This window comes from Pavona decussata, unplaced genomic scaffold, assembly GCF_977016875.1.
Source record: "Pavona decussata unplaced genomic scaffold, jaPavDecu1.1 SCAFFOLD_225, whole genome shotgun sequence".
NCBI classification, from domain to species: Eukaryota; Metazoa; Cnidaria; class Anthozoa; order Scleractinia; family Agariciidae; genus Pavona; species Pavona decussata.
The window spans coordinates 261,784-283,619 of record NW_028145630.1 but is presented as its reverse complement, the minus strand read 5'-3'; the positions used below and the strand labels follow the sequence as shown (position 1 = coordinate 283,619).

The following is a 21,836-nucleotide window of genomic DNA, read 5'->3' as shown; positions in this document are numbered from 1 at the left end:
CAATATTTTCAATGCAATGGACATCATGAATAATTTTGATCCTTGTTGTTCACAAGCAAATTTTGAACAATTCGTTTATTAGCCTTCACTGAACTTATGGCCTAGAGCTAGACTTGCTTACAAGTTGAGCTCAGAGAGCATGAAGCGCGACCGTGCACCTTGCTTAGAATCATGAAGCGGAGCAAGCGACATTGAAAAGTTTAGCCTAAAGCAAGCAAATGATTGTACATAGTCATAAATGAGCAAAATTTTATTCTTCTGTTTCACTAATATACTTGTTTCTTGGTCACTACACAGTGAACTGAAAGGTTGCAAAAGGATCTTGTACAAATATTTTATGGTTTTCTAAATTACAGTGTGACTAGTAGTAAAACTAAATACAGTGTTTATTATTATTTTATCATGAAGGGTTTGCCTAGTAGAACTGACTGTAAACATGTTGAAGTGCTTTAGTATAAGCATCGTGTTCCTCTGTAGTCATTTGACTCAACATTTTATCGGTGACATCATTAATTGCTACCATCTTGTCTCCAACCTTGATTTTGATTTCATGAGCTTCGTCATCCTCTGGTTCACTCTCAGTGTGAATTTCCATGGATTCTGTCACTTCACTTGCTGGAGCTTTTGGCCCAGCAGCCGGTGTCTCAAAGTCTGATTCATCACTACCAGAGTCGCTCTCCTCGTTATTTAATCCTTCACCTAAAGCTTCGTTAATGTCAAGGCGTGGTTTCTTATTGACTGATTCATGAACCAACAGTTCTGCAAGGATTTCCTCATCTTTGCCAGCACCTCCTGATTTCTTGTGGCTAGCTTCCCCATGATGCACTTGAGTGCTGGCAGAGGCATCAGTCTGAATACCTGGGGATGACGTAACTGTGCTCTGCCGCATCCAAATTGGTGTCTCTTTAGGCTGTGGCTTGTTAGCTGCAGTGCCCTCGTCACCTTCATCTCCCATTATATCAATCTTAATCCCTGGCCCACTAACTTCATCGCCACCTGCATCATTTGCCCATGCTGGTTTGTTTCCACGCGGTCCCGAGGGACGTGTCCCAGCCGCACCCCCTGAAAGTTGGGCTGGCTGTGGTTCTGGCTCTAAAATAGCAGGTGCTAAATTCATGTCTTCACATTCACGAAGCAGTCTAAAGATTGGCTCCATTTGTTCGTTAAAACGAGCCAAGTTGGTTCGCGAAGTGTTACTCTGTTTAATCTCAGCACAGTCCTCTTCAACAAGTCCCTCACAAATCGTGCATTTTAATTGACCTGTTTCAAGATCCAAGAGCCGATCAACTTCTAAATCGGAGTACTTTTTCTCACACTGACTGCACACAAACGATGGTCGGTTCTTGGCTTGCTTTTCTTCGCTTTCAATCTTTTTTCTGACATGATCAAGTTTGTACTTTACCACGTTAACAAACACCTTGTAGTTAATAAAGTAGTAATTGAAGCTAAGCGTGGCCCCCGTTTCGGGATTCTTCTCCTTGTGGACTCTTTGCTTAATGAGCTTTTCGTTCTTTAGCCTGACCAGAGTTTGCCGCAGCTGTTTCTTGTCAAATCCCAGCAGCCGGCTCAAATCATCTTCCTGTAGACAAGGGTACTGTGAGTTCGTCAGCAAAGTTATGACAGCAGCGTGTTCGCTTTCGTAAAATCCACGTGCAACTATTTTACAGAGACGCTTGAGAACCGAAGGAACCACTGTAAGCAATTCTTGCTCGTCAACTGCCCCATTTATCATGTTTTTGCCTCTTGTTATCAAACACTTCTTGGCTTTGCAGTACGGCAAAGAAGTAAAAGAAAGCTTTGTAGCCAGGCCTTATATGTAATTTCGTTCTCAGTCTTCCCCATATTTCAGGGAATTCCCGACCGCGCGCGAAAAAAACATGCGCGCTTACGAATCCGCTTACGAGAGTTTTATTTTGGATGTCTGCAAAGCAAAAAGACCTGCTTTCTTTCTTTCTTTCTTTCTTTCCTTTCTTTTTTTAAAATAAAATTAGTGACGCGACTTATCAACAATGTTTCGATTCCCCTGGACAAAAGCAAAAGGCAATTATCCCTGATAGTGTCGACAGTTTCCGTGGCTAAAATAAAGGAGGGTTTATTCTTTACAAAATTTAAATCTATTTTGAGAAGTGACAACTCAGTTTACCGATTTTAGAAATTTATGAAAGAGAGCAAAATATAGAATGTTCTTTAAACCACAAGTACCCCAAGACAGTTCTACAAGTACGTGTTTATATTGTATGTATGACATTTGTAATAAATGTACGCGCCACGATGATCCCTAAGAGTGTGAAAGCAAAAATAAAACGCACATTTCCAGATGGCAAATATTCATTTATAGTACTGTAACAAATAAAGTAGTCATCAGATTGAAGACTCGTAGGGTCTTGAGACAAATCGACGTTAAATGATTGAAAAAACAGTCTAACTTCAAATTTCCTTGGGAAATGCCGAAAATAATATTTCATTTATGAACAAAACAGAAAATTAGTATTGCCAATTTTCGCTTTGAAATTTTCGGCGCGTTGCAATTTTGGATTTCAGACGTCATTGGTTCCAACAATAGCAGCAACCGTATGACGTCATAAAATCCAAAAGGGCGGCACGCGGGAAATTTAAAAGCTGAAATGGACGATATTTATGTCGAATTTTTAGAACAGTAAAATGTTACCTCCACTTTTCAACTATAATCATTAGTAAACCTAGAAACAGAAAACAGTGAGCAGCAAAACTAGGAAAATCGTGGTCACATGGTCATTTTTGCCCTTAAATCTCTCTATTATTTCCAAAGATTAACGTCAACTTATTGTAAGGGTGGAGGGTCCATTTAACATTTTGTTACTTTCATCGAGCGCTGTAGAAAGTTTAACCAATCAAAGTATGATTCCATTTATAACTGACCAATCAGAATGGACTTGGTGGTCGCGCCTACATCGAGATTTCAAGAAAAAGCAAAGGGTCAAAATTTGGTATAACAGATCTGGTTTAACAACCTGTTGCCACCCGTCCACAGTGAAGCCGCTGGTTCTGTTTGTTTCGGCCTGCAGTCGATTGTTGATTTAATTACCTCATTGTCTATTTTGGAGTTAGGTGATATGATCTTGCTAAACTTTCGATTCGGTTCTTCAATATTTGGTTGTTACTGCTACTCGGTGAAACTCTTACACCTTCACGGAAAATTCAACTGAGTTCATTCACTGGTGGGGATACTTTCAAGGAAAAGGTATTTGGTTTAAATCTCTGATTAATTTTATTTTCTGATTATTTCTTCAATCGAGAAATAGTCGTTGTTATTTATTCCGGGTGACAGTATTTATCTCTTGCTTTTAGAACAATCTAATAACTGAACCTATTCTTTACCAAGTCCTACATAGATAATTCTAAATTTCCGACGGTCACGTTATTATAAGCTGGGCTAAATTGTTTCGTTCTAGTCAGAGATAATTCAATTTAGCTCCCATTTTAAATTGTTACATGGAGTTGTTGTCTCGGTCTCATTTGTTTATCTTAAAGTAGTTTCATGGCCTTAATATAATGTTTCATTTGTATGAAATAAGGATGGGTGATTTCTCAAAAGCGACATTCCTATGAAAGCCTCTTTGGCAAGTGACATTAACTTGAAGAAGAAAAAAAATCAACACATATAAGCTTAGAAATCGAAGTACAAACTAAAAAGCCTTTTCCCTTACACTTAACAAATAATTATGATATAGAAAATAACTAATTAAGAAACAGCAAAGGGCGGAGCTCGATAATTTGCAAACATTTTTTTCAGGCAACGTTTTTCCTTACGAATTTTTACATCAGTGTTGCCATATATAAGTACCCCCCTTGACGAAATGTATTTGTCAACCCTCTCAACTCAACAACATACCCGTTCGTATTTGACATTTACAATAGCTAGGTCAATTAATTAAGGACTTTACCGATAAGCCAATTGTTTTCCCTTCCTGAGGACACGTGACGGTACTGGGTTTGGGTAAGAAATTAAATGAGGCCTTATACCTCGTATTTTTAACACTACAAATACAATTCATTTTACAGATAAGTATCAAATTTGCACGCTGTTCGACTTTCAGGCAATTCATCTCTCAAAGGAAAGTGTATTCCTTGATGCTTCCGTTTGTTGTGTGGTTATTTGTCTGAAATACTGAGATCAGTGCAGTTTCTCTTGGACTTAAATTAAATTTGACGCCAATGAAATCCGAGCTGATATATAACTTATTTGGTCCGAGCCGGATCCATTATAAGACATGCACTGACCCATCTATTACAGCACAGTTTGCATAACTTGGTAAGGCGTCAAATAAGAGCCCAAGGAGCAGCAAAGCAGGTAGCAGGGCCTTGATGTCGCGCCCTATGAATGCGCATGCGCAAGCGCCTGTCCCAAAGACACTAAAGGATTGAAACACTTTGCCATTGGCTGTAGTTGAGTCGGATTCGGATTCTCAACACATTTCGTCTTTCCAAGTTAAACTGGAAAAATTGATCCAATTTGTTGTGATGACTGCTGACGACATCTGAGAATTTTCTGTATAGGAGACATGTATAGATCTTACACCAAAATGGCTGACATTTTCATACTCTTTTGTTTGCATTCAAATTAGCCCTTTCTAACCTCGTTCTTGAGTTCAAAAATCAAAATAATATTTTACCTTGAACGAGGCCAGTGAGGCTAATTTGAATGCAGACAAAAGAATATTAAAATGTCAGCCATTATATTTTGCATAAGGTCTATATGCAAAGAAAGAAAGAATCGCCTGTACTAACACTGTTCAAGAGTGACCACAAGTCAGTCTAAAGCCCTCGCCTTAAGTTCACTTCTCTTTTCGCCTGCAGATCAACATGTTGTCATACATTTAAGTAGCCGATGAGGTCAAGTGACCAACTCTTTCTGCGATGAGCTTCACACAAGCCGTGTCCGCTTTCTTCGCATGTTTGGCGCTCCTTCTTGTCGGAGCCGATTCAAGTGAAAAGTTCTTACTGAAGAAAAACCTCGATGGCACGTACCTCTTGGTGCCGGCACCCGCTAACGCAAGCAAAGAAACGACCGTAGATATTAAAACTTTACCCCCCATAGCAGTAGAGGGCAGTACGCTTAGAGACGCCCCTGGGGTAAATTCGCAGTCTCCCCCTGCTCCCGCTCCGGTTAATACCCCGGTAGTTACAGCCCCCTCTGGCGGAAAGGTGAGTTCAGATTCTGTATTCGTACGAGTGCGGTTGTTCTATTCTATTAAGCAGCCTTTCAACAGCCTTGATCTACTCGCCGATTTCTTGAGCACCTTATGCCAAAAGTAATTCGCTTTTTATTTGAACATATTTGACTACTCTTTTGTCTGCTTAAAAATTCATGTCATTTTCTCAACAACCCTCCACCCCCAAACCTGTTATGTTTTTGAAGCACACGTTTTTCCCGCGGTTAGTACCTGCTGCATATACCTCGTTAGAGTTCTATCGAGTGAAAGTAATTTTGCTTTTGTTTTGGTTCAATTTTATTACGCTCGGTGATTGGTTAGCAAACCTCGTGCCACTTTGCCACTTTCTCAACCAACCAATCACAATTGACACAATTAAAACCAAAGCCAGTCGTAACTTGTTCGCACTTGTTTTCCCGCGCTTGACGCCGGTTGCATTTATTTGCTAGAAGTTCTGATTGGTTCATTGTGTTGTTTACGTTTGTTGCGATTGGGTAGAGTAATAATTTTGGTTTTGGCTTTACCAAGCTCAATCGATACAATTACAATATACCTTTTCACGGTTTTCCCTTCATTTCAAGCCAACGGGACCTGCTTCTTCTCCAGCCTCACCGCCGTGCCCCGGCTCCCCTCAGTGCAACGTGAAAGTTTCACAGGTAAGTAGAATATCACATGACAGCATTGCTATATAATTAGCTGCAGCAATTGCTGAGACACTCTTACGCGCACGCGCAATATTTCGTGCCCTTGCTACCCGGACCACGTGACGCAGACGCAGTGAGGTTCAACCATTCGCGGCAAAACACAGTAAGTGTTTCCTAACTACACGAGTCGGTCTGAGCACAAAAACAAGAACGTTCGGCTTCTGAACTAAATCTGGTCAAGATTTTTGGCAATGAGACAACAAGACAATATTTCTTTACCAAGCCGTTTTTTCACCATTTTGTTTGTCTTTAGAATGTGATGACTTTAGCGCTAAAAGGGAAAGATGGAGCAAGTGGGACCCCAGGTACAAAGGTAACGACAATGATTTTTTTCTTTCATTTTATCGTCACCAATTTGCGCTTTTTACCTTACTTATTATCAGTTGCTAACCTTTGTCACGTGATTGTAATTGTAGGGTCCCCCAGGCCCTCCCGGATCCATAGGAGCACCAGGGCCTAAGGTGAGCCAGGACCACGAGCAAACTTTGCCGTGGACTATTGGTGGAATCTGCAATTGGAATTTATTTTTTGGAGAATTCTTAGTAACAACTGAGCTTTAATGCATATTTAATTAACAAATACTTATCACTATAAATTGATTTTATTTTACGGTTAGGGTCCAAACGGGGATCCCGGACAATGTCAGCCATCTCCGGTAATATGTTGATTTTTCTTCAATCCTTACCTTTATCTTCAATCTAAGTCAACTAAATATTTTGCCAGGTTATTGAGAAGTCAATTTAAATCATTTAATTTACCATACACAATTACAAAGATCGTGACAAGTTGCACACACATACACACACCACACAGAAAGAAGAAGAAGAAAATGAAGAAGGAAAGAAAGAATGAACGAACGAACGAACGAGTGAATGAACAAACGAACGAACGAATGAGCGAACGAACGAACGAACGAACGAACGAACGAATGAATGAATGAATGAATGAATGAATGAATGAATGAATGAATGAATGAATGAATGAATGAATGAATGAGGGAGGGAGTGAGTGAGTGAGTGAGTGAGCGAGTGAGTGAGTAAGTGAGTAAGTGAGGAGTTAGCGCATGAATGAGTGAGTGAGTGAGTGAGTGAGTGAGTGAATGAATGAATGAATGAATGAATGAATGAATGAATGGATGGATGAATGAATGAATGAATGGATGAATGAATGAATGAATGAATGAATGAATGAATGAATGAATGAATGAATGAATGAATGAATGAATGAATGAATGAATGAATGAATGATACTAGGGCAACTCATCCTCTCTTGACTAGGGCTTGGCTAGAAAACAGGCACGTGTTGATTAGCTGTCTTTTTGGAACACTTAATATTTGCTGACTGATATTTTTCTTATCGTATTAGTTCCAGTGTTCTCCTGGAGTGGTAGCGACACTCACAGCAAAAATAATGGAACTGGAAAAAACATGCAAGGTAAATAGCGTAAGCTGTTGTGTGGGTGTGACTGTGGATCATTATAATGCAGGAACCACAGACACCCCAAGCATACCATGAAGTCTAGCGCGTCTAGTTGTTGGCTGCGCATTTTGAGCACATCGTGTATGAGCCTGTTCCTTGCTACGAACAAAGGAAACTAATCCAAAACGGCAAAATTAAAGAGATTGGAATATACCAAACACACTCTAAATACTATTAATACATAATAAACGAGCTAATATTAAAAGCACAAACAACAGCTAGCCTACAACTAGCTCTGCTGAAAAAGTGACCGTTTTCCGATAATCGACCGCCGAAAGCATGAGGTTCTAAGGGATCCGGGGCATGCACTCTGTTTTCCCGGGAAAGGTTTTAATTTTAACTCCTGATGTCAAAAATCTGACCTTTTTCTTTAAAACGATGGAAAACGGTCTGGGTCCATTACAATAAAGGGAAAACGTAACACTTGAATAATTGTGACTCGAGTTTCTTTTGAAGAATCACAAAACCTATTACTAAAACGTGAAATTGCTGATAGAGAAAAATGAATTTCATTTCAATTTAGTAAAATTTACAGCTTTTGTGTACAGATAAAGTGACATCTAATAACTACACTTTCACCCACAGCAAATGAATTCTGGCGGTGGCGGACAACCTGATAAGCCCAAGTGTGGCCTTGGAAGATGGTATGTACAACACACGGCTTTTACCCGTAGAGTAACGTAATGCAATTCCATTTTGATTCGGTGGAAGGCAAAAAGCCTTAAGAGTTATGCTGTTGTTTAGTGGTGGATTCAGGGGAGGGGTCTGGGGAGCCGTCCCCGTTCAACCCCATATTTTTTAGACGAAAACCGAGGCCCGCAGGGATGTCAGTGCATGTCCCAACCTGTGACTAGACCTTTAAAGTGTTGTCTACAACAGACCATTACGAGAGCGAATCTGTGTATTTTGTTGTTTGTAGTAAGGACAACCCAGCAGCGAGCTGTCAAGAGATATACACCAAGGATGCTGGTTCCGTGAGTGGTGCTTACTGGATAAAAGGCAAGGCGGAACCTTTCCAGGTCAGTAGTGATCGTTATTGCCAGTGCAAAGCTTCTGTGCTAAACAAAACATAACTCCAGGCAGGTAAAAACTCAGTGAAGCCCGCTTTGCGGCCACCGGCTTAATAAATATATGTTATTGAACCAGCGTGAGGTCTGTATTGGGAAAATATCGGTCCGTAAACTTAAGAACGAGACCAATATTTTTCCAATACGGACCAAACAACCTAGTTTAATAAGGTTTTTATTTCCCGCTTGTTGCTTTCTAGTCCGCGTGGAACTTGTTTATGTTCAAGCAGTGCGAGAAAAAGTGCAAGAAAGTAAACTGATGGTTTGAATTGTTCCTAAACCTAGCTTTTCTGCGCTCCCGCTTAGGAAGACGAAAACTGGAGTCACTAAAATGGTTAGAAATCGAATCGATGGCCTGGTTCTTCCTTGTTTTACCACAAAAGCAAGACCTAAACAACATGTTCATTTAACTATAGCAACATTTCGGTTAACGATCACTAAAAATTGTGTAGCAGATAAGGTATAACTTAGGTAAACCTGTGACACCAATGGACGAAATCACGTTGGTACAGAATCGTACGCGCACAACCAAAATACCCGTGGGTGACAGCCTTGCCCAAGTTAAGACGCTTCAGCATGGTATTGGTAGGTTATCTTTAAAATTCACGAACCCACAATTTGTTAAAAAGTTGAATCCCAAGGATGCTGAAGCCTCAGATCCACATAATAATGTGTTTATTGCAATGAATGATTCACCAGGGTAGTTTGTTTAATAGTGTACATTAGCTTGTTGAAAAAGAGATGTCCTCTGCTTTAAATTAAAGACAACAATGTCGTCTCTTGGCAATACAATTCCCAATCAGGTCACTGGACGCCTGTATTTGAATTTCAGACGCACTGCGAGATTGAGCCTATGGTAGCTCGTGGTTGGACTCTAGTGGCCCGCGTACCGGGCAGTTCCAACGAGTTTTCTCCTGTCAGCAATACCTGGGCAACCGATAGCGTCATCAACGCTGAAACTGCGCCCGACACAAACACGCAAAAAGTCATGAAAAACGTTGGCTGGGCAGACTTGCGCAGTAATATACTTCGAGTTTGTTACGATGGCCCTAGTACACACTGTGCGACATTCACGCACAATCGTAACATGCCTCTCTCGGAACTGTTTAACAACCAGTTTGGTGTCCCTGTAGACGAGAGGTACACGATGGACTCGCTTTTGAAAGCATTCGGAAAGAGTTGCGATTTGTCACGACTGACTAAACAATGGTGCGGGCTTAACACGGCCAGCGTTTGTCACCCGCAGGACATCAATCCCAATCTCAATCCGACCAATCATATCGCGCGGATTGGTTGCCTAGGTGATCTTTTGAAGACCTGTGGACCGAATGACTTCGCCCTTGGGATCGGCGTCACAAGCTGTTACGATGGTTACGGGTGCGCGAAAGTTGGGCCCATGACACCGAATCTACATTACGCATGCGTGCCTAGTTATGGAGCTTTTAACCAGACATCGTTTCTTTATGTCCTTTAGACAGTGGCTTCCTTTTATAAACACATCTGGCTAATGTTTGGTTGTTGGTAGACGTTTGGCGTTAGCCCAGTTATTGCTGACGGGGAAACGGTGGAACTTTTCTGGCCGTAATTTGCGATCACCTGGTCTACTTCTCGCAAAAGCCGAAGATATCGACCGCTCGTAAAATCCTTCAAATTGGCCAAGTTTTCTTGACATCAGTAGTATACTGGGTCACCTCGTGAAAACCTCTTATGTTTGTAACCGGGTGAGTAATGACCGCTGTTCATTTGATTGCAGACCCACTGTGAAATGATTCGAGTGGAGCCAAAAGGCGACATACTCGATCCCGACAAACCGGCCACGGCGCTGGGGGGCTGGACCCTGGTTGCCCGGATAAACGGAGGGAAAGACGAATTTTCACCCGTCAGTGAAAACTGGGCAAACGACAAAACGTTCAACGACATGACCTCGCCAGACACCACACAGAAGACTTCTATGAAAAATGAAGGCTGGTCGTCAATACCTTGCAACAAGATTCTAGTGTGTTTAACAGGGCCAACCACGAGTTGCGCGCCATTTACGCACAATAAAAGCATGCCGTTAACAGAACTCTTTAAAACGCAGTTCGGCGTTGTCCCGGCCGAGCAGTACACTTTCGCCACGCTGCTCAAAGCTTTCGGCAAGAGCTGTGATTTGGCTGTTCTGAGGCAAGGGTGGTGCGGTCTAAACTTGGCTAATACCTGCAACCCACAGAAAGACAACCCTAATGCGATCCCTATTAAGACCACCCACATTGCTAGGATAGGATGTATTGGAGACCAACAAGCCACTTGCTTTCCTGATGATTTCGCGTTTGGAGTCGGTGTGAGCTCGTGTAAGGACGGTTACGGTTGCACGGCGGTCGGAAAGTCTAAAAATCTGCATTATCGATGCAATTACGTGCACGGTACATTAATGGAAACCGCGTATCTTTATGTCCAATAAGACTGGACGACCCGTGCAAAACCAGATAAAACGCCATGCCCAAGCTCGTTCCCAGGGAGAAAGAGAGAGGACCCTGGGAACGGGTTTGCGACATGCTTTCCCTTAAGCCACTCACGCAAAGAAGAAACCCAGCGGGCTTCAGCAAACAGCTGTATTCGCCAAGTTTTTTTCTTACTGACCATTTATCATGACTAGTTCATGAACTTTTTATAACATTTTACAACATCTCATTCATTTTTCTGAAATAAAATTAAGTTTGATTTTAGATAGAAAAGTAACAAAAAACGTTGCAGAATCGCCGATGCCATTGTTGTAGAATTGCACGTAGGTTTTCGATGTTAGAGAGATTTAGCATCGCGTTTAAGGCAAACGGCAAACGCCAGGCTGAAATTTTCTCTTTGATGAAAAACAATGAAGCTTTTTTGATTTAAGCTTATCTCCACCCAGTCGGCGACAGCTATTGAACAAACACGAAAAAGAGAGAAGTGAGTACGAGAAACACAAGTTTAAGCATTTTAGAACAAACAGCGGCTTGACGTTTCCCGTTTGGCGTTAGCCGTAAACGCGAAGCAATTTCCTTGCCCTTGGCTGAACGAAAATCGGTTCTTTTGAGAAAGAACGCAACGTTAAAAGTCTTTTTTGCAATGCCCTGAAAATTACGCTCTGTATCCTTAAAAGAGTAGATTAAATATAATAATGTAAATTGCAGGTAGGTGCAATAAAAGTATCTGTAACATTTTATTGTGGTTGATATAAATTCACTGTGTACTGGGTTGAGCACAGTCACCCCACCCTTGTGCTATCATTTCCCCGCCGGTGGAGCAGGAGACAAGGGACAGGACCATGGAAGGTGGGGGAAGGGAACGTGCAAAAAAAAAAAAAACAGACTGCTTCAGAAGAGTTCAGAAATATAGGCGCATTATTTTGGGGCTATTCCAGAATAGGCATACTTGGAATAGATGACATTCATCTTCTTTTGGGAACAATACCTTTGCCGGAATGAAAAGAATAGGATCAAGATGGGTAGGGCAGTGCAGTGATATGATGTTATGCCTTGCAGTGCCCTGCTAGCAATTAAGTTGAACCAAATTATGTAACTTCATGTACTTTGCAAGAACAGTGGATTTTGTCAGCAGATTTATTCATAGGTCATATCACGACATCACCTCAAGATTACGGAACAATCTACCTGATTGTGTTAGGAGAGCGCCATCTCTTAATGTTTTTAAGTCAATACTGAAAAACGAAATTTGACAACTGGAGTTAAGTGTAATTGTAACTTTTGCACATAGGTTGGATTTTATATAGCTAGTTTTCCCCCAGTATTGTTGGTTTTTTAATATTTTTTTCCTATTGATTTATTTAATACTTTTTTTTTAATAGGTACTGGATTTATAGTTATTTGGCACGTTCACATTTAAACGAGTCTTGTACTCATCCGTGTAATGTGGATAACTAAAATACGATACCATACAATACCATACCAGTGAAGTTAGTAGTGTGCTGACTACAGAGGAAAATGTTTTAAAAACAATTTATGAACACGTTTATTTCATTATCAGTGATGTACAAGAACTAAAGCATTACACTACAGATGCTACAGCGGACACAGCTTTTTTAACAATACATTAACACAAAAAGACGGTAACGTTTGTCATTGGCTTGTGACTTAGAGACAAATCCTAAATAATACACAATATAACTGCAAAACTAGGGGAAAAAGAGCTCAGTTTTACTGATTAAATTGACAAATTTGTGATCCTGTTACAAAAACAAAACTTATGCCTATGCCACCCTTAAGTTAAACTGCAAATAGTGCTATTCTGGATACATTAGTTTGTACTGTTATTCATTTCTCTCATTATTAATTTGATCACATGCAATATATTAGAAACGTGCTAACTGCTAAACATTATTCCACGAGCGTGCGTTGGATATGAGATGATAGATAGCCAATGAGGCACGTAGCGTCAAGTTGGCTATAATCATCTCATATCCAACAAGCGCGAGTGGAATAATTGTTTTATTGAAAACAATCAAGAAATATTGCTAGATCTTACTGATTTCGATGTGCAAGAATAACCAGAACACAATTTAGTGGTCGCCGTTTCTCGGCCATGGTATAATGGCTCATATACCATGGCCACTAAGCCAATCAAATCCCTCGAATTGCATTATACAATGATTCAGTTTTTAATAAAATGCATTAACCTCCTTTGCAGCTATTATCTACATTATCATGCAACGCTAACATTCCACCTTGACTTTGTATAACAACTCTAAATAACAGTTAATTACAAGCAAGGGAGACTAAAATTGTGCAATCTTACTGACGAGTGTCAATACACTCATTACAATTATTAAAATTAATGTGGAGAAGCCTAACAGTGGTTTCATGATTCATGGCACTGTTGGATAACAACTACCGAGATATGGTCCTATATGATGGCACTTGATGATAACATCATAGTCGTCAAGCTCAACATGTACATCCTTGCCGTCACCTGCCAAGAAACAAACTGTGTATAGAGCCATCTCAAACTCAGGACTGGTGCCAATGAAAGAGCTGCCAATCGGCTTGACGTCACCTTTCCAGTTAAACTGGATTGTAACCAGTTGGTTTTGACTCTCCTCTTCACTGGTTGTGTGTCTCTTCTGTCATAAGATAAATATACTCTGAGTGAGAAGAAGTCCTTCAAATAGTGATATAATGTTTATTTAACAAAAGAGTTTTTATTTTTTTAAAATTTTTTTTTATTTAAGTACCACACCTTATTTACAACACTAACATTGCTTACGATATTAACATTATTTACAAAAATAAAATTTCAGGAATAGTGTGACACTACTAACTTTAAGTTTAAGTTAAGTTAAGTTAAGTAAGTTAAGTTTCTTACACTTTAAGTACATATTTGCATCAGAAGAAACTTGTTTGCAAGATAATTAACCATGGCGTTATTGAGGCAATGAAGAAAAGGATGAAGAAACGTGGAGAATATCAGGGACGTTGGGAATAGCGCCATATTTAAAACGATAGATTCTAGGTGATATTGTGTAGGAATGACCATTGTTTAGGCAGAAAATTGTTTGTTTCTGCTTGTACTTGTATGCTGTAAATTGTCTTCAGGTATTTGAGAAATCCTTGCAATAGAGGTATAGATTCTTTTGTTTTACAAAAGAGTTAAATTCCTTTCTGAAATCTTGTTCAATACAAGTAATGTTCACTTGATGTCTTGACTGAAATGATTAATAAATAGCTGTGACTTACTCTTCGGCTTGGAAAGAAGCCCTTATAGTCAACTAAGCCATTCTTCTCTTGCAAGTAGAACTGAATCCAGTTATGGAAACCAATCACCTCTGCTTTGTTCCGTGTCTCACCCACAAACACATGCTCAAAGCCAGATGAGTCCAATTGCCTGAAAAGTAGATTTTTATCAGCTAACACTGGAACTAGCTACCATTACGTGTGCAATATTCAACAGGTATCAAAGTCTTTAAGGCTAGTCTTGTTCAATTTAAGTTATCTAAACCCGATTCACCTAATGGATTGTGGGAACTATCGGAACAAATTATTAATAAAATAAGCGATAGAAGTGAACATGTAAATTACTTATTGGCTAATCGGAATGTTGCAAAAGGCAAAATATCTTGTTTTAATTCTATCGCTTTCTTGTTTTTTTTTATAGCCTACTAGATCTTTTAAGCTTACATTAATATATTTTTAATTTTGTAAATAGTTTTTTTTGTAAATCTACAGATATCCTGCATGTGATATAATAAAGTTATCTTATGTTATCTTATCTTATCTTATCTTATCTTATCTTATCTAACAGGTAAAAATAAAGTAAATCCCACTTCCTTATTTTTGTAGCCACACTTCAAATTGCTTTCTATCTCAAATTAGCTCATTTTTCTTACTTAGGTTGGCTTGCATTGGTCACAGATTTACTCTATGGCTATTTGAAATGAATGGCTTCCAGCTCAAGTTTCCAGAATTGAAATCAATAGTCAATCTAATAAAAACACTTTAAACTTTTGTAAAACACAAACAGACAATTAAATATGCGAGTTGACAGAAATAAACCATGAGCTATGCTAACTGTATTAAAACTTTGTTAAAACAGAGTTTGACTGTAGACTTACAGTTTTACACATTGCATTGTTCTAGGAAACATCCAGATCCCTCAAATTGAAGGGTCCCCCACCCCTAGAAAAATTTCAATTTAGTTTCATACTTTCCTTTTAAATCTTTGGCTTTTGAAAGTCCCCTCATTGGAGGTACACAATGTATGGATGAAGAAAATGGAACCACACTATACAGTCAAGTAAGGGAAACATCTTTGCTAATTTTCAAGGATTTGCCACACTTGCATACGATCTTAAGCATGGTGTTACACTTGGAGATGCTTCATGTGAGATGTCTCACAAAGTACCAGTACAATCAACCCTCGCCTTGCGGACACCTCGCTATTACGGACACCCTGTTAATATGGACAGCAGCTAAATGCCCGGCAGAAATGAATAATTACAGATGCTTGACTGAAATAAACTCCCACTATTATGGACTCTCGCTATTAAGGATACTAACTTGTGGTCCTGAGGGTGTCCGCAATAAAGGGAGTTGACTGTACTTATGACTTGGTTATACTACAGTACTGTGACAGGGATCATGTTACGAGATATTTGTCGCAGTATTGCTGCAATCATTGTGAAAAACCCAAGCCAGTTGGTACTTAACAGTTACTTAATTTTTGATGTGCTGCAAAGCCAATTTACCATTGCCAGTGGTGGAGCCACACCTTTAGATAAGTGGGGGTCCACTCTCCAATGCTAAACTTCAGTTCTCTTGGTGAAACAGCATATCTCGGCCTCTTGGCCCTATGGGGGTTGTGGTCTAAGGATAGAAGAGGGGCTTGCTCTAACCTCACCCCTTGATCTGCAACTGATTTTAACTTCTTACCAGACAGACTTGTATGAAACATTGCCTAGTGCAACAGTGCAGAACATCATCCTTTTTCACAACCCAAGCTGACCAAAACAGACAATTGAGAGCAACCTACCTCACTCCTTTAGTTCTCTGGTACATTTTAAACCACAAATTGTACAGTTCCCTCTTGAACTGGGGACGCTCTCTGGGCATGAGTCCTTTGCCAGCCAAATATTCGTGTGCTATTTTCATTGGCTCTGTTTCATAGATAGCGTCAATGAAGCACTGATTTTCACGTATTTCATGCTGAGTTACGACTTCTCCCTGGCCACCTTCACTTTCGTAGTTGTCCAATAAAGCTATGAATCCTGGAAATGTAAAAAGAGGAGCTGTTACATCAGTGTACATTCAAACAACTTCTTAAAGGGAGCGAATGACAACAACAAGTAACAAGGCTGACGAAAGGAAGTTGAAACAGCAACAAAACAAGTAAGAAATGGTCAGTTGATTTCATCTTTTTAAATTTGTCAGCTAAATAAGTCGAGAGAACATTTTACAATTAAAATAAATATTTACTGCCAAATGTCCTACACTGACTTTTCAAGGTAAAACGCAAAGGATGACCTCATTCCTGAGAACGAGGTTGTCCAAAGGAGAAGAACCAATAGTCAACAAGGCTTGTTGCTCTGTGCAGCTCATTAATAGTTAAGTGTCCTTCCCATAATCTTGGAGCTTTGTACATGGTATCTGTTACCAGACAAGGTTCTGATGGGCATCTAAGGTTAGCTTGGTTGGTAGAGATACCTTGGTTGGTAGAGTACCGGACTACTGTGTGGGAGGTCGTGGGTTCAAACCCCGGCCAGACCGACCATGAGAGGACGCAGTGGAAGTCTACTGTAAGTACGACGTCACGCAGAGATTTAATCCTTGTGGTTCCTTGAGGCGTCTGTAATCTCATTCAATGTGACAGAGAATGAACGGCTCATGTTATTCTCACTTCTTTCTTTGCAATCTGGACAGTGTTTTTGAATATGGTAACTCGATACAAAATTACTGCATTACTCCTCATATAAGATGGCGAGGATAAATTCGAATTAAATACGTCTGTGGCCTGCCAGTGCTTATGTACGTACCCTCTAATGAGAGGTACCAAGCAATTGTTGATCATACCGATCAAAAAATATATATATATACCTTTAATTATATAAAAGGGACGCGTCGGCAAAATACCAAGATTGTATGACGCTTTGCTTGGCCACGTACTTTGTTTTGAAATGAATCAACAAGATCGATTTGCGCGAATTTCGCTGCACTTGTATGGTGAAAAATTATTAGCCTGAATGTCGTACGATGCGTCCTGTGCACAAAGCTCGGAAACTAATCGCCATCCTTTTTGACCGGGCCTTTAGATCTACTAGTTGTACATTCACTTCCGGAACACAACATTCCCAGCTAATGTTCCTATCGTTTTGCGATAAGCCGCTGGCTTCTCAAATTTGGGTAATAACTATCACTGTGTGGAAACGCGGGCACATATACAAGGATCTTGAAATGCGATCGCGTAATTATATTACGGCACTGTTTACCGGGAACGAGATGGAAGCGCGCCCTTCCGAAATTGTGATCGATCGTGCCACAAAAGTCGCGTGGAGGTTCATTAGAGAAAAAAAAAAGGGAGATGCGAAAAGCAAGAAATAAAAGGAAGCAATTGCTAAGAGCCGCTAATGAAAGTGAAGCCGGACAGATGCGAAGACAAAACCTGAGAGACGTATTCTTCTGCTTTGGAATTGGCGCGTGTTAATTATGCGAAATGGTAGGTATTGAAACAAAGGAAATACAAGGGACAGAACCAAGGTAAGTCTCGCTTAGTCAAGAAGACGTAAGTTATCACAGAAGAGCATTTGCCTAGACAACCACAATTTTGAATATTCACGCTTAACATAAACACGACCAACATGATCTTGCATTGTGCATCATCCGGGTTATTGTTCCGGGGGTAGACGCCATAAAATTCATAGTGTAGCAGAGCGGCCCTTAAAATTTATAATCCTGAACTTACAATGAAATGGAACAATCCATACTCACTTTCAGGAAAGGGGGCACGACAAATTCACTTTGTGCTCGAAATGTCCAAATTGTAGATGTATTTTCACACCAGATAAAACCATAATGAGGAGACTATATAGAACACTTTTATCAGTGAGGTCAGTATTTTACAAAAAAAGCAATAAAAAACACGCAACTATATAGCTGGTGAAGTAATGAAGGAAGTGACTATGAAGCAAACTCGTTAAAATAATTAAATGCAAAATAAAAAAATGCACAGCCAATGTCAAGGTTGATATCGGTGTCATGGTCTCGTGTAACAAAACAAATAACGCTAATACACCAACTCAGCCTTTAATTTTTTATCCATCAGAACGGCAGGTGTCCCACCTGATACGGTCTGATGTAACGTAAAAAACGCTAATACAGCAACTCAGCCTTTAATTTTTTATCCATCAGAACGGCAGGTGTTACACCTGATACGGTCTGATGTAACGTAAAAAACGCTAATACAGCAACTCATCCTTTAATTTTTTATCCATCAGAACGGCGGGTGTCCCACCTGATACGGTCTGATGTAACGTAAAAAACGCTAATACAGCAACTCATCCTTTAATTTTTTATCCATCAGAACGGCGGGTGTCCCACCTGACACGGTCTGATGTAACGTAAAAAAAACGCTAATACAGAAACACTGCCTTTAATTTTAAATGGTATGATGTGGCAATGCAGTCACCAGTGTAGCCAGGCACATCTGTCAATTGATATCGATCGGAATGGTGGATACCCCCCCCCCCTTCCCCCCTTACTTACACGCTCTAAAATAAAATGAAGTAATTTATTTCCACAAGACTGAAGGTTGTTTCTCCTTGTACAGTTTACTATAGCATCGTTAATATGATGGAACAAGACAGAGGTATGCATATACATGTACATGTCTATTCTTTTCTTCTCACAACTCCTGTCGCGCGTGACTTTGTAGTGCGTGTTTTCCTCGCGTTTTGCGCTCGCCCGCGAAACACACACGAAAAATAACGCTTTTGCTGCGGGGCCAGTGGTATTTCTTCTATGGAAAAGTGCGTGTGCATTTTGCTTTCGTCTAAAAGTTAACTTTTTTCCGGTGTAAATATCGTACTCAATTTTCGCGTTCTTTTAGCCTCTTCGAAAAATCGGGAGACAATTAGTGTATCTGGTATCGCAGATTATAAGTGAAGAGAGACAACTAGTCACAACATTAACAGGACCGCTCGCCAAATGCCATGGGATCTGATAATTTTGTCCACATAAGACTCCCTTACCTGGCTCAACTTTTTTCTTACAAATATGATAATACTTTAAAGTAAATTTAAACTAATAGAGAGCAACTGTTTACTGTGGTAGTGCTATGAATATGCATATTCTTCAAGATTCACCATTATTAATGCATTTGTCATTGTACTGTATTGACAATAACACTCGTGTGATCACTTTTTTCAGGATTTCACTCCCAAGCTCACGATGTCTTTTTTTATGTTTCTTCTAACCGTGTCTCAAGGTGATTTAATAGCGCGCTTGATTTATGTCTGCCCTCTTGAATATACTCCAGGAAAATGTTGCACTTCATTTCAAAAAAACGTATCATTTGCTCGATGATTAAATTTAGATCATATTCTTTCGGCGTACAATTTTGTGGTCTCAAAACAGAATAATCTAGGAATGCTAGTAAATTCTGCACCACGTTACTCACAGTAGAGAACGCCTGTGTCCTGTTATGCGAGTGATTGTTTCGTAATCGAAACCGTATATTTACACTGTCAAATCATTTGCAGACTCCCGTTACAGCATTTCTTGCCTCTTTTTCCCTCTCACGTCTTCTCTTTTTCCTTCCTCTCTTCTGCCCTAACCTTTCTCGGCGCCAGTAAATGGTCCGCCTTTGCGAGCTATTTTAGTCGGCCGCGTCCGCCATTTCGAGTAGCGCAATTACATTGTACATTTGCATTTACTCTAATTTCACATCACGTTTTTATTTCTTGGCACTTCTTGATGTGACATGTAGTCCAGATCATATTCCTATACCCTGCCTGGTTTGTTTTCGATTTAATTACATCCTCCATGACATAAAAACAGATTACGACACCTTGCAAGTCCCAAAAGAAAAGAAACCGGGTGAGTCTTAATTTGAGGAATGTTAGGAATGCTAGTAGATTCTACTAGCATTCCTTTGCAGAACTTACAGTCGAGCACGCCTGCGTCCTGTCATGCTCGGGGTCTTTAAATAACTGAGGAGAAAGTGCTACCTTTGTAACATCTGCAAATGGTTAGACTTTTTAGTCTTCTCGGATAGGGACAATCCCTGTCTCACAACCCTTGTTCGTAAATAACTCTGTGGGACGTTAAAGAACCCACTCACTGTTTGCAAAGATTAGAGGACGTAATTTTGGGTGTTGTGGCCTGGTCTTTGTGTGTAGATTCTCATGGTTGGGTGGGTAAATGCTCGGAGATATTAGCTGCATAAGCTACTCTAAAATCTGAGAGTAAATGAAGATATGATGACAGATATGATATATATGATGATACAACCAACTACGCAAACAGAAATGTTCAGTCTTGTCAGTCCCATATAGGAGATCCTCCACCCACAAACTAATGGAGGTGTTCTGCAAATAATCATCCAATCATCTGTTTGGTTGACCCAGCTACTACATTATTTTTTGCTCTTGAAAATAAACGTGCATGTATAAAAATATGTAAAGTCGAAGTACTCACTTCTAAACGTCTCTCGTTGCAAAGCAGCTGGATCAACAAAAGTGAAAAGTGGGTCTCTAGCATGATCTTCCCGTGAGTGGTAGCGAGTCTTCCCTTGCGGATCTATTTTGTAGTCTACACCTGGCCTGAGGCGATTCTTGTCTGCATCCCACATACGATCACATAATCGAGACAGCTCAGGGTGGGGGTGAAATCTAACAACATATAAAGGACATCATAAAGGGGTGTTTGTTAGAGATTATTAATTACATTGATTTATGCCAAAAAGCCACTGATTGAGTATCAAGTTGAAGTAAATAAATTTAATACTGGCACTATGATGCTTATTCCAAATTCCCTTTTTGTACTTACTATTTGCCCATCAAAACATCTCTAATTCTGCATATTATTGCATTTAATTCTTTTCTAACTTGCATGAATGTCACAAAGTTAAAGGTGATAATGGCCGTTTTTATACTAGAGGACGCATTATCCGTCTGGACGAACTTGGGCAAATATTTGCTGTTCGTCTGGTTATTCGTCTCTAGTATAAAGACGGGCACAAGACGCATTATCCGTCTGGACGAATTATCTTTTGTTATTCGTCTTGAACGAACGATGCACAACAGAAGATAGTTCGTCCAGACGGATAATGGGTCTTGTGCACATCTTTATACTAGAGACGAATAACCAGACGAACTACAAATGTTTGCCCAAGTTCATCCAGACGGATAATGCATCCTCTAGTATAAAAACGGCCATTAATACATGTAATAATTATGCACCTACCAATGTTTAACTTCTTGGGGGTGGGGGTAGGGAGGTGCCAGCCAAGGGCAGCAACTTATCACCATTCTAGACTTGCAGACTTTCTAACCAATTTTCAAAGATGTTCAGTGACCCATTTGAACAACCACAAATATAATGCCCTGCAAAGGGGCATTTGAATAGAAGATTGCAGGGGCAAATGCCCAGCTTATGCCCCCACCCCCTCTCTTGGTAGGTTCATAGAGTGACCATCTAATTTCAAAATGTAACCTGTGATGCACATCCCCCTACCATATGCATCAATCCCTCTCTAGGAACATGTCAGACATCTGTTGGAATCATTTGATAAGCTTATGCGGTTAGCTAGGCTCGATTTCTGTCGCTCCTTCGGGTCCCGAACAAAGGCCGGTAATCGAACCTGTCATGTGGTTTGCATTCAGTAAAGTTTGCATCAAAGGACATCTCCCATCAGGAGGAAATATTACAGGG

General features: G+C 40.1%; 3 protein-coding genes across 4 annotated transcripts; 1 reads left to right on the top strand and 2 right to left on the bottom strand.

The window, feature by feature from the left end:
• Positions 1-219: 219 nt before the first annotated feature.
• On the bottom strand, positions 220-1,781 carry LOC146458911 (general transcription factor IIE subunit 1-like). The gene has a single exon (XM_085090101.1). It carries the CDS (start codon positions 1,730-1,732, stop codon positions 416-418), a length of 1,317 nt encoding a protein of 438 aa, XP_084946227.1. The 5' UTR covers positions 1,733-1,781; the 3' UTR covers positions 220-415.
• A 1,289-nt stretch (positions 1,782-3,070) lies between these two features.
• On the top strand, positions 3,071-11,623 carry LOC146458910 (uncharacterized). Of its 2 annotated transcripts, none has more exons than XM_085090178.1 (10): positions 3,071-3,220; positions 4,837-5,184; positions 5,774-5,848; positions 6,150-6,209; positions 6,313-6,357; positions 6,513-6,551; positions 7,262-7,330; positions 7,961-8,019; positions 8,295-8,394; positions 10,196-11,623. In XM_085090178.1, the coding sequence occupies exons 2-10, from the start codon at positions 4,897-4,899 to the stop codon at positions 10,880-10,882; spliced, it is 1,422 nt and encodes a 473-aa protein (XP_084946304.1). In that variant the 5' UTR covers positions 3,071-3,220; positions 4,837-4,896; the 3' UTR covers positions 10,883-11,623. The 2 variants fall into 2 exon arrangements, with proteins under 2 accessions (XP_084946304.1, XP_084946305.1); XM_085090179.1 differs by having other exon boundaries at positions 3,086-3,220; positions 9,275-11,219.
• Positions 11,624-12,411: 788 nt separating this feature from the next.
• On the bottom strand, positions 12,412-20,818 carry LOC146458909 (uridylate-specific endoribonuclease B-like). Its single transcript, XM_085090181.1, has 4 exons — positions 20,601-20,818; positions 15,943-16,177; positions 14,151-14,298; positions 12,412-13,537 (listed from the first exon to the last, which is right to left on the bottom strand). The coding sequence occupies exons 1-4, from the start codon at positions 20,752-20,754 to the stop codon at positions 13,283-13,285; spliced, it is 792 nt and encodes a 263-aa protein (XP_084946307.1). The 5' UTR covers positions 20,755-20,818; the 3' UTR covers positions 12,412-13,282.
• Between the last annotated feature and the right edge of the window lie 1,018 nt (positions 20,819-21,836).

Bases quoted from the DNA above. Each gene is read 5' to 3' on its own strand.
- LOC146458911 (XM_085090101.1), bottom strand. From the start codon at position 1,732: ATGATAAATGGGGCAGTTGACGAGCAAGAATTGCTTACAGTGGTTCCT.
- LOC146458910 (XM_085090178.1), top strand. From the start codon at position 4,897: ATGAGCTTCACACAAGCCGTGTCCGCTTTCTTCGCATGTTTGGCGCTC. The intron at 6,552-7,261 runs GTAATATGTTGA...TTATCGTATTAG, and splicing joins GACAATGTCAGCCATCTCCG to TTCCAGTGTTCTCCTGGAGT. The intron at 7,331-7,960 runs GTAAATAGCGTA...TTTCACCCACAG, and splicing joins AACTGGAAAAAACATGCAAG to CAAATGAATTCTGGCGGTGG.
- LOC146458909 (XM_085090181.1), bottom strand. From the start codon at position 20,754: ATGTGGGATGCAGACAAGAATCGCCTCAGGCCAGGTGTAGACTACAAA. The intron at 16,178-20,600 runs GTGAGTACTTCG...TTACATTTCCAG, and splicing joins GCAACGAGAGACGTTTAGAA to GATTCATAGCTTTATTGGAC. The intron at 13,538-14,150 runs GTAAGTCACAGC...ATCTTATGACAG, and splicing joins GCTTCTTTCCAAGCCGAAGA to AAGAGACACACAACCAGTGA.